The sequence below is a fragment of the Bos indicus genome, chromosome 3, assembly GCF_029378745.1.
Source record: "Bos indicus isolate NIAB-ARS_2022 breed Sahiwal x Tharparkar chromosome 3, NIAB-ARS_B.indTharparkar_mat_pri_1.0, whole genome shotgun sequence".
Lineage (NCBI taxonomy): Eukaryota > Metazoa > Chordata > Mammalia > Artiodactyla > Bovidae > Bos > Bos indicus.
Window position 1 is genome coordinate 93,681,242 of NC_091762.1, and position 12,466 is coordinate 93,693,707.

A 12,466-nucleotide genomic window follows, 5' to 3' on the forward strand; every position below is an offset into this window, starting at 1 on the left:
CTTTGGCCACCTGATGTGAAGAACTGACTCACTAGAAAAGACTCTGATGCTGGGAAAGATTGAAGGTGGGAAGAGAAGGGGATGACGGAGAATGAGATAGTTGGATGGCATCACTGACTCAATGGACAAGAGTTTTAGTAAGCTCTGGGAATGGTGATGGACAGTGAAGCCTGGCGTGCTGCAGTCCATGGTGTCACAAAGAGTCAGACACAACTGAGCAACTGGACTGAACTATTGATTAAAATCTGCCCTAACATTTTACCTAGTTTCTACCTTTATTTTTTGGTAACAACCATGCAAACTAAAAAACTGAACTTTCCCTGCTACTCCACAAACTCCTCTAAACACACTGTCCCTTATCTCAACCCCACCTCAGAATAAGGGTAATTATTATCCTGATTCTTATAATAATTACATCCTTGTAGTGACTCATAGTTTTATCACCAAAGTGTCTATGGACACTATATTTCGGCCTTGCCTTTAAAAAAAAATTCTGGGCTTTTAAAATTATTTTTTAATTTAAGGTTCCTCTCCACTACATTTTTTCCCTCTCAACACATCTGTTAAAGACCTAGACTGTTGGGACTGTGGTTTCCCACAGTCTGGACTTTGTAGATTGCATATTCATGCAGTTCAACTTGTTCCTCTGTTCTCTGTCCTACATATTGACAGCTGGATCCAGAATCTTGCAGACTCACCCTATATCTCCCTATATCTCGCAAGAAAAACTGATCAGGTGCAACTGTTTTGCAAATCTGCAATTCTCTTTAACATCTGCTTTCATAAGAGGCAGGTGAATTCTTACATCTGACACAGCTGATTCTTCATTCAACTTTTGGCATTATTTTTTAGGTTGAATTCTATGAAGCAAATCTGAACTCACATAGATTTGTGGTTAGAAAAGGAAGAAACACTTTAATAGCCTCTTAAGATAATTGTGGATATTCGTTTTTAATACTAGACTAAAACATGACAAGTGGGAGTTTCTGACAAGCTAAAAGCAATGTTGAATTTAAAAGAATATCAATGAACTTTTCATACTCTTGCTATACTCAAGTCCATTAAAATCTTGCCCTTTGAGTAGGGTGGTGTTCTGGCTTTTCTCTGGAGCCATTTCACATAATTTTCCAAACCTCTGCCAGGAAGTTGGTATGTATCTGATCACCAGTGCTCTAGGAACAGGGTTGCCAATTACTATAATTAAATAATATAAAGAATTCCATTTAAATCCTTTTTTTCAACTTGGGCCTCCTTCCTGTCTTCCACTAAACCTAAAGGTCAGATGATGCTAGAGAAGCATCAGTTCAATTTCTCCAGGGAACAAGCCTCCTATACTTTGACAAGGAACTGATAGTCACCTAGTGGTAAAAAGGATCTTGGAATCCAATTATACCATGGAAGTGTTTTTCTTCCCTCCTCTCATCCCCACCTTACTTGACATCTAGTACATGTAGGTCCTAAGCCTTCTCGAGTACTGCAGGAAGACTCAGCCAGTATAACCCTTCTTCAGGAACTTGGGCTCTGCATTTCTCTGTTTTGAGTCAATAACCACACTTCCACCAGCTTTTAATCATCCAGTGTTTTTCTGACATCATTCTGTTTCCTCTCCTAGTCACTTCACCCTGATGGGTTAATGCTTTAATGTCTTTACTGTCATTTTTGTGAGATTTGGAAAGCACCAATAGAGATAAATTCATATTTCCAATCTACTACACTTAACCAAATATCCTAACACACCATATTTAAATGATTTACCCTTTCCTTCTCCATATTATACATTCCTTAAGAACTTGGGTCTTTGGTAATCATGCAGATGGAGCCCTCAAGAGGGGACTAGTATATAAATTAAAAAAAAAAAATTTTTTTAAAGGTATTCCCTGGTGGTCTAGTGGCTTAGAATCTGAGCTTCCAATGCAGGGGGCCCTGGCTTGATCTCTGGTTGGGGAGCTAGATCCAACATGCCACAACTAAAGATCCTGTGTGCTGCAACTAAGACCTGACAAGCTAAATAAATACATTTTTTTTTTATAAATACATTTTTTTAAAGGAATGGGATTACTGCCCTAACATCCATTTATGATAAAAACCCTCCAGAAAGCAGGCATAGAAGGAACATACCTCAACATAATAAAAGCCATATATAACAAACCCACAGCAAACATTATCCTCGATGGTGAAAATTGAAAGCATTTCCCCTAAAGTCAGGAACAAGACAAGGATGCACACTCCCTAATACTATTCGACATAGTTTTGGAAATTTTAGCCATAGCAATCAGAGAAGAAAAAGAAATAAAAGGAAGCCAGACTGGAAAAGAAGAAGAAAAACTGTTTGCAGATGACATGATCCTCTACATAGAAAACCCTAAAGACTCCACCAGAAAATTACTAGAGCTAATCAGTGAATATAGTAAAGTTGTAGGATATAAAATTAACACACAGAAATCCCTTGCATCCCTATACATTAACAATGAGAAAACAGAAAGAGAAATTAAGGAAACAATTCCATTCACCATTGCAACAAAAAGAATAAAATACTTAGGAATAAATCTACCTAAAGAAACAAAAGACCTATATATATAAAACTATAAAATACTGATGAAAGAAATCAAAGATGACACAAATAGATGGAGAAATATACCATGTTCATGGATTGGAAGAATCAATACAGTGAAAATGAGTATACTACCCAAAGCACTCTATAGATTCAATGCAATCCCTATCAAGCTACCAATGGTATTTTTCAGAGAACTAGAACAAATAATTTCACAATTTGTATGGAAATACAAAAAACCTCGAAGAGCCAAAGCAATCTTGAGAAAGAAGAATGGAACTGGAGGAATTAACCTGCCTGACTTCAGGCTATACTACAAAGCTACAGTAATCAAGACAGTATGGTACTGGCACAAGAACAGAAATATAGATCAATGGAACAAAATAGAAAGCCCAGAGATAAATCCACGCACCTTTGGACACCTTATCTTTGATACAGGAGGCAAGAATATACAATGGAGAAAAGACAATGTCTTTAACAAGTGGTGCTGGGAAAACTGGTCAACCATTTGTAAAAGAATGAAACTAGAACACTTTCTAACACCATACACAAAAATAAACTCAAAATGGATTAAAGATCTAAATGTAAGACCAGAAACTATAAAACTCCTATAGGAAAACATAGGCAAAACACTCTCTGATGTAAATCATAGCAAGATCCTCTAGAAACCACCTCCCAGAGTAATGGAAATAAAAGCAAAAATAAACAAATCGGACCTAATTAAACTTGAAAGCTTTTGCACAATGAAAGAAACTATAAGCAAGGTGAAAAGACAGCCCTCAGAATGGGAGAAAATAATAGCAAATGAAGCAATTGACAAAGAATTAATCTCAAAAATATACAAGCAACTCCTGTAGCTCAATTCCAGAAAAATAAGTGACCCAATCAAAAAATGGGCCCAAAAAAGCCATTAAATTGTAATATTTAAAGTTATTTAATTAAAAATAAAGAAAGTTTAATGAGGAACAAATTGAAACAAGAAAAAAGTGTTGAAATGACCCAAATGTTCATCAACTGGTGATCAAATAAATAAAACATGCAATGCAATATTATTCAGCCATCAAATGAATGGAGTTCTGATACATGCTATAACATGCCATAACCCTGAAATGATCATGTTAATTAAAAGAAGCCAGGCACAAAAGGCTGCATATTGCATTATTCTGTTCATGTGAATGAATATGTCGCAGACTAGGTAATTCTCTAAAGACAGAAAATAGAGGAGTGGATGCCAGGGCCCAGATGAAGGGGGAAATGGAAAATGTCTGCCAAATGGATAGTGTTTCCTGTTAGAGTGATGAAAATATTCTAGAATGAGGGAGTGGTTATGGTTATGCAACCTATAAAGAAATAACAAATCAATGAATAATACAGTTTAACTGCTAACAAACACATGAAAAGATGCTCAAGATCACTCATTATCAGAGAAATGCAGATCAAAACCACAATGAGGTACCATCTCTCGCTGGTCAGAATGGCTGCTATCAAAAAGTCCACAAACAATAAATGCTGGAGAGGGTGCAGAGAAAAAGGAACCCTCTTACACTGTTGGTGGGAATGCACACTAAGACAGCCATTATGGAGAACAGTGAGGAGATTCCTTAAAAAACTGGAACTAGAACTGCCATACAACCCAGCAATTCCACTGCTGGGCATACAAACTGAGGAAACCAGAATTGAAAGAGACACGTGTACCCCAGTGTTCATCACAGCACTGTTTACAACAGCCAGGACATGGAAGCAACCTAGATGTCCACTGGCAAATGGATAAGATAATTATCCAGTCCACAGGCAAATGGACTGACAAATGGATAAGAAAGCTGTGGTACATATACACAATGGAATATTACTCAGCTATTAAAAAGAATGCACTTGAATCAGTTCTAATGAGGTGGATGAAACTGGAGCCTATAATACAAAGAGAAGTAAGTCAGAAAGAAAAACATCAATACAGTATATTAACACACATATATGAGCCTATATGCGAGACAGCAAAAGAGACACAGATATAAAGAACAGACTTTTGGACTCTGTGGGAGAAGGCGAGGGTGGGATGATTTGAGAGAATAGCATTGAAACATGTATATTACCATATGGAAATAGCTCGCCAGTCCAGGTCCGATGCATGAGACAGGGTGCTCAGGGCTGGTGCACTGGGATGACCCTGAGGGATGGGATGGGGAAGGAGGAGGGAGGTGGGTTCAGGATGGGGAACACATGTACAGCCATGGCTGATTCATGTGAGTGTATGGCAAAAACCAATACAATATTGTAAAGTAATTAGCACCCAATTAAAAAAAAAAAGATTCTATCACCAGACTCTAGTCAGGGTCCTCTGAGCCCTCTTCTCTACTAGGCTTCAGTTCAGCTCAGTTGCTCAGTCGTGTCTGACTCTTTGCAATCCCATGAATCGCAGCACGCCAGGCCTCCCTGTCCATCACCAGTTCCTGGAGTTCACTCAGACCCACATCCATGGAGTCACTGATGCCATCCAGCCATCTCATCCTCTGTCATCCCCTTCTCCTCCTGCCCCCAATCCCTCCCAGCATCAGAGTCTTTTCCAATGAGTCAATCTTCGCATGAGTACATGGCCAAAGTGCTGGAGTTTCAGCTTTAGCATCAGTCCTTCCAAAGAAATCCCAGGGCTGATCTCCTTTAGAATGGACTGGTTGGATCTCCTTGTAGTCCAAGGGACTCTCAAGAGTCTTCTCCAACACCACAGTTCAAAAGCATCAATTCTTTGGCACTCAGCTTTCTTCACAGTCCAACTCTCACATCCATACATGACTACTGGAAAAACCATAGCCTTGACTAGACGGACCTTTGTTGGCAAAGTAATGTCTCTGCTTTTCTATATACTATCTAGGTTCGTCATAACTTTCCTTCCAAGGAGTAAGTGTCTTTTAATTTCATGGCTGCAATCACCATCTGCAGTGATTTTGGAGCCCAAAAAAATAAAGTCTGACACTGTTTCCACTGTTTCCCCATCTATTTCCCATGAAGTGATGGGACCAGATGCCATGATCTTTGTTTTCTGAATGTTGGGCTTTAAGCCAACTTTTTCACTCTCCACTTTCACTTTCATCAAGAGGCTTTTTAGTTCCTCTTCACTTTCTGCCATTAGGGTGGTGTCATCTGCATATCTGAGGTTATTGATATTTCTCCCGGCAATCTTGATTCCAGCTTGTGTTTCTTCCAGTCCAGCGTTTCTCATGATGTACTCTGCATATAAGTTAAATAAGCTGGGTGACAATATACAGCCTTGATGTACTCCTTTTCCTATTTGGAACCAGTCTGTTGTTCCATGTCCAGTTCTAACTGTTGCTTCCTGACCTGCATACATATTTCTCAAGAGGCAGGTCAGGTGGTCTGATATTCCCATCTCTTTCAGAATTTTCCACAGCTTATTGTGATCCACACAGTCAAAGGCTTTGGCATAGTCAATAAAGCAGAAATAGATGTTTTTCTGGAACTCTCTTGCTTTTTCCATGATCCAGCCGATGTTGGCAATTTGATCTCTGGTTCCTCTGCCTTTTCTAAAACCAGCTTGAACATCAGGAAGTTCATGGTTCACATATGGCTGAAGCATGGCTTAGAGAATTTTGAGCATTACTTTACTAGCATGTGAGATAAGTGCAATTGTGCAGTAGTTTGAGCATTCTTTGGCAGTGCCTTTCTTTGGGATTGGAATGAAAACTGACCTTTTCCAGTCCTGTGGCCACTGCTGAGTTTTCCAAATTTGCTGGCATATGGAGTGCAGCACTTTCACAGCATCATCTTTCAGGATTTGAAATAGCTCAACTGGAATTCCATCACCTCCACTAGCTTTGTTCGTAGTGATGCTTTCTAAGGCCCACTTGACTTCACATTCCAGGATGTCTGGCTCTAGGTGAGTGATCACACCATCATGATTATCTGGGTCGTGAAGATCTTTTTTGTACAGTTCTTCTGTGTATTCTTGCCATCTCTTCTTAATATCTTCTGCTTCTGTTAGGTCCATACCATTTCTGTCCTTTATTGTGCTCATCTTTGCATGAAATGTTCCTTTGGTATCTCTGATTTTCTTGAAGAGATCTCTAGTCTTTCCCATTCTGTTGTTTTCCTCTATTTCTTTGCATTGATCGCTGAAGAAGGCTTTCTTATCTCTTCTTGCTATTCTTTGGAACTCTGCATTCAGATGTCTATATCTTTCCTTTTCTCCTTTGCTTTTCACTTCTCTTCTTTTCACAGCTATTTGTAAGGCCTCCCCAGACAGCCATTTTGCTTCTTTGCATTTCTTTTTCTTGGGGATGGTCTTGATCCCTGTCTCCTGTACAATGTCACAAACCTCCGTCCATAGTTCATCAGGCACTCTATCAGATCTAGGCCCTGAAATCTATTTCTCACTTCCACTGTATAATCATAATGGATTTGATTTAGGTCATACCTGAATAGTCTAGTGGTTTTCCCTACTTTCTTCAATTTCAGTCTGAATTTGGCAATAAGGAGTTCATGATCTGAGCCACAGTCAGCTCCTCGTCTTGTTTTTGTTGAATGTATAGAGCTTCTCCATCTTTGGCTGCAAAGAATATAATCAATCTGATTTCAGTGTTGACCATCTGGTGATGTCCGTGTGTAGAGTCTTCTCTTATGTTGTTGGAAGAGGGTGTTTGCTATGACCAGTGCATTTTCTTGGCAAAACTCTATTAGTCTTTGCCCTGCTTCATTCCGTATTCCAAGGCCAAATTTGCCTGTTACTCCAGGTGTTTCTTGACTTCCTACTTTTGCATTCCAGTCCCCTATAATGAAAAGGACATCTTTTTTGGGTGTTAGTTCTAAAAGGCCTTGTAGGTCTTCATAGAACTGTTCAGCTTCAGCTTCTTCAGCATTACTGGTTGGGGCATAGACTTAGATTACTGTAATATTGAATGGTTTGCCTTGGAAATGGACAGAGATCATTCTGTCGTTTTTGAGATTGCATCCAAGTACTGCATTTTGGACTCTTTTGTTGACCATGATGGCTACTCCATTTCTTCTGAGGGATTCCTGCCCGCAGTAGTAGATATAATGGTCATCTGAGTTAAATTCACCCATTCCAGTCCATTTTAGTTTGCTGATTCCTAGAATGTCGACATTCACTCTTGCCGTCTCTTGTTTGACCACTTCCAATTTGCCTTGATTCATGGACCTGACATTCCAGGTTCCTATGCAATATTGCTCTTTACAGCATCAGACCTTCCTCTATCACCAGTCACATCTACAGCTGGGTATTGTTTCTGCTTTGGCTCCATCCTTTCATTCTTTCTGGAGTTATTTCTCCACTGATCTCCAGTAGCATATTGGGCCCCTACTGACCTGGGGAGTTCCTCTTTCAGTATCCTATCATTTTGCCTTTTCATACTGTTCATGGGGTTCTCAGGCAAAAATACTGAAGTGGTTTGCCATTCCCTTCTCCAGTGGACCACATTCTGTCAGATCTCTCCACCATGACCGGCCCGTCTTGGGTTGCCCCACAGGCATGGCTTAGTTTCATTGAGTTAGACTGTGGTCCTAGTGTGATTAGATTGACTAGTTTTCTGTGAGTATGGTTTCAGTGTGTCTGCCCTCTGATGCCCTCTTGCAACACCTACCATCTTATCTGGCTTATTACCATCTTATTTGGCTACTAGGCTTCAGCCTCCCCTAAAGTAGTGAGAAGAGATTTTACAAGGAAAATGAAGGATTAAGGAAGTGGTTGAGCCAGGACTGTGGACAGTCAGGGAAGTGAAAACTTTCAAAATACGCAGAGCGGGGTTAGTCCACATGGAACTATTCTAGGTTCGCTGTCCCTTCTGCAAGCTTAGGCTCCCACAGAGACTGGGAGAGAGGAACCCTACCTTCAGATGCTGGCTGGAACAAACAGTAATTTCTTTTGGCAGTCTTGAGTTTTCTCAGGCAGGCACTTTAAAAGGGGCTAGAGTCATCCTAGGGATGTGTCCTTGAGCTGTTAGAAACTATGTTAAGAGTTCATGCTGTTCATAAAAGTTCATTTCTCTTTTGCAACAGTGTATTACTGATTAAAATCTGTTCTACTACTTTAGCTTTCGGCTTTATCTTTGGCACTTGTCACTTTTATTACCCGCGCTTTACAGATTAAAATTTTGGGACTTAGATTGGCAGCCTTGTCCTAAAGTACACAACAGAGCCGGGCTTTCTCCTTACCCATGTCTTCCGGTTTCCTATGTCTTCCGGTTTCCTACAGGCTCAGGGAGCCGCGCAGGGCTCTCGGCCCGTAGGAGGAGCAGTTTGTAAAGGCCTGGAGCAGAGCAGCGAGCTTTCAGCGGGAGGCGGTGGTGGAGGGCCGAGTGGCCCGTTCCCAAAGTGGGCCCCCATGCTGCGCGTCCTGACCAGCACCCTGCGCTTTCCGCGCCCCTGGAAGCCGCTTGAGACCCGCGGCTGCTCCTCCAACCCCGGGGCTGCCGGCCGGGAGATCCAGGTGTGCGCTCTGGCGGGTCCAAACCAGGGTAAGTGCCGAGAGCCCGGAAAGCGGCTGGGGTGAGCTCTGGCTGGCTGAGAGGCAGGCCTGGCATGCCTGGTGCTGTTGGCCAGTACGGACCCATGGCCAGCACTCCCACTACAGGGAGGCAGACTGAAACTGATCTCAGAGAGAGAAAGCAGTGAGTGGTCCTGAGAGAGAATTTAGTTCCCTACCCAGAAATTGAACCTGGGTAGCCTGGATGAAAACCAGGAATCCTATCTCCTAGACCACCAGCAGGGAGAGGCTAGAAGGCAAGCAGGCATTTGAAAACAAGAATGTTTCAAGGAGGCAAAGACTGTAAAAACAGGTACAAAGCTTACTATTACAGACACAGCACAACATATGGGAGAGCACACAGAGAAGCAGTTATATTTAAGTCAGAAAAGCTAGACAGAAATACACATCCAGAGAGAAAGGGTATCTGGGGCCTCTCTAACGAGGAGGAGGCCAGTAAAGAGGTGAGTTAAATCACTTATAAAGGACAGCCTTTGGGTGTTTATATATGGCAAATTATCTGGTTTCTTCACACCCGACTGGCCCTAGGACCTCCCCAACATGCCTGGGCAACTTTTTGCTAAGATGGATCCCACTGCAGAGACCTATGGGGGTGTGTCCACGCTTACTAAGGGGTGGCAACCCCGCCCTTTTTCACCCCTAAAAAGCCTTCCTGCACATGTGTAGACAAGGACATTTTTCTTGACCTCAGGGGTGATCATCTTACCTCTTTATTCCAGCAGAGCTCATTTACTGACACTAGCTTTGTCCTTGGCGGGTCTGGGTGAGAAACTTCAGTTTTACTCCACTGACAAACACTAGCTGTCTGGCCTGGGGGCCCATCTATCTCCTACCCCAAAACCAGTAAGGGGGAGGCAGGTTGCTCAGAGTGTTTGAGGATTGGACCCCAAAGTTCCTGCATCCCAGTAGAGGCTCCCCTGGCCTAAATCCTTTGGTAGGTGACCACCTTACCTGCCGCCCCCACCGTAATTGTGAAGGGATTCTGCATCAATATCGGTCCCCTCAGCCCCAGATTTAGTGGCCTGGGGCTGTGAGGAAAGAGAAGGGACTCGTTCAAGGGTAGAACTAAGTGCCAGCAAGCCCCACCCCCACCCCCATCCCCACCCCCGACTACAGCTTTAAAATGCCTGATTTTCCTCCCAGGCTGAGCTTCCTGGCGAGGTTCCAGTGGGCTGGGGCAGCCGAGCCAATTCCATTTGGCTTAGGGTGTCCCACCTCCTGGAAAGGAGGAGATGAGGAGGGGGGAGGGGTGGGAGAAAGGAGGGGAGGAGAGAGAGGAGAGGCCAGGAGGAGTGCTTGGCGCCCTCCTGTGCAATTGCCCTGCAGCTGCTGCTGGAATGTGGAGTCCTGCTGACTCAAGGGAAAGTTCACAGCACTCACTGGCAAGAACACCTTGATTGAGCCTTGTGTTGGGTTTTCTTGGTTGTGTTATATTTTGTTTTGTTTCTGTTTGGGGGCAGTGTTATTTGTGAAGGCGGGTGAAGGGCAGTGATTGGACTTTGCATTCAGTGGCATTCCCCTGTCTGCTGTTGTGTCACCAGCTGGGCAAGTTCTTCTTGTCTTTACTTTCTCCCCCGGTCCAACCCCTCTAACCTTCCCCGCATTTAAAGTAGCACTGTGTCCAAATTTGAGTTGACACAGATTGTATTGTTCTAGGCATCTCATATTTCTTCTTTTTTCTTGCTTGATGCTAAGTTGAAGAGCTGTTGAAGAATTGTTCCTTGCTCCGTGATATTGCATACTGTTCCCTATGTACGTCCCCCACTTTTGATGGACATGAAGAGGCTTCTGGCCTCCAACTGCCTCACTTGGTGAGAATTCTCTGGCCATGTGGGATGGCTAGGGTTAGAGAATACCCCAGATGCTCTCATGCTTTGTTCACTGCCAAACAGGCAACAGTGTTTGCCTTGAAATAGCTATAACTATTCTCCCAACTTTACAGATCAATAAACCGAGGAACAGAGAGTTTAAGCAATATGAACCCGGTCTGATTTTAAAACCTGTGTTCTCAACTATTAATGGACATCACTATTCTTCTAGTAATTCAGAGACTAAGAACACAGACTTGTACATTAGTTGAAAAATTATCATGGCTCACTTGTAGATAGGAGAATTTTTTATCCAGAAATAACAAGTACCACAGTAATCCAAGTCTGTGACCCAACCACTAATGCCAAAGAAGCTGAACAGTTCTATGAAGACCTACATGACCTTCTAGAACTAACACCAAAAAAGATGTCCTTTTCCTCATAGGGGACTGAAGTAGGAAGTCAAGAGATACCTGGAGTAACAGGCAGGTTTGACCTTGGAGTACAAAATGACGCAGTGCAAAGGCTAACAGAGTTTTGCCAAAAGAATGCACTGGTCATAGCAAACACCCTATTCCAACAACACAAGAGCTGACTCTTCACATGGACATCACCAGATGGCCAATATAGAAATTAGACTGATTAGATTGTTTGCAACCAAAGATGAAGAAGCTCTATACAGTCAGCAAAAAAAAAAAGACAGGAGCTGACCTTGAATCAGATCATGAACTCCTTATTGCAAAATTCAAAATTAAATTGAAGAAAGTAGGGAATACCACTAGGCCATTCAGGTATAACCTAAGTCAAATCCCTTATGATTATACAGTGGAAGTGAGAAATAGATTCAAGGGATTAGATCTGATAGGCAGAGTGCCTGGATAACTAGGGATGGAGGTTTGTAACACAGTACAGGAGGTGGTGATCAAAACCATCCCCAAGAAAAAGAAATACAAAAAAGGTAAAATGGTTGTCTGAGGAGGCCTTACAAGAAGCTGCGAAAAGAAGAGAAGCAAAAGGCAAAGGAGAAAAGGAAAGATATACCCATCTGGATACAGAGTTCCAGAGAATAGCAAGGAGAGATAAGAAAGCCTTAAGTTAACAATGCAAAGAAATAGAGGAAAACAACAGAATAGGAAAAACTAGAGATCTCTTCAAGAAAATCAGAGATACCAAAGGAACATTTCATGCAAAGATGGGCACAATAAAGGGCAGAAATGGTAAGGACCTAACCGAAGTAGAAGATATTAAGGAGAGGCAGCAAGAATACACAGAAGAACTGTACAAGGTCTTAATGACCCAGATAATGATCACTCACCTAGAGCCAGATATCCTGGAACGTGAAGTCAAGTGGGCCTTAGGAAGCATTACTACGAACAAAGCTAGTGGAGGTGATGGAATTCCAGCTGAGCTATTTCAAATCCTAAAGGATGATGTTGTTAAAGTGCTGCATTAAGATGCCAGCAAATTTGGCAAACTCAGCAGTGGCCACAGGACTGGAAAGGGACAGCTTTCACTCCAATCCCAAAGAAGGGCAATACCAAAGAATGTTCAAACTACCACACAACTGCACTCATTTCACATGCTAGCAAAGTAATG

The 12,466-nt window shown here is 42.2% G+C and overlaps 1 protein-coding gene and 1 long non-coding RNA gene across 9 annotated transcripts in view; one reads left to right on the plus strand and one right to left on the minus strand.

Moving 5' to 3' along the window:
- The window catches only part of LOC139182238 (uncharacterized), a 36,139-nt gene extending 26,003 nt beyond the window's left edge, over positions 1-10,136 (minus strand). Inside the window, exon 1 of the long non-coding RNA XR_011565884.1 lies at positions 9,769-10,136. This is a non-coding gene — a long non-coding RNA (uncharacterized lncRNA). The remainder of the gene's footprint in view (positions 1-9,768) is intronic.
- LOC109556286 (enoyl-CoA hydratase domain-containing protein 2, mitochondrial) overlaps positions 8,736-12,466 on the plus strand; it is a 29,846-nt gene continuing 26,115 nt past the window's right edge. For 2 of the 8 annotated variants that reach the window (XM_019957459.2, XM_019957461.2), the window contains exon 1: positions 8,766-9,033. In XM_019957459.2, the coding sequence (XP_019813018.2) occupies positions 8,901-9,033 (133 nt within the window). In that variant the 5' untranslated portion in view covers positions 8,766-8,900. Of the gene's footprint in view, positions 9,034-12,466 lie in introns of all 8 variants that reach the window. The other 6 variants (XM_070786531.1, XM_070786530.1, XM_019957462.2 and 3 more) reach the window with 6 other exon arrangements.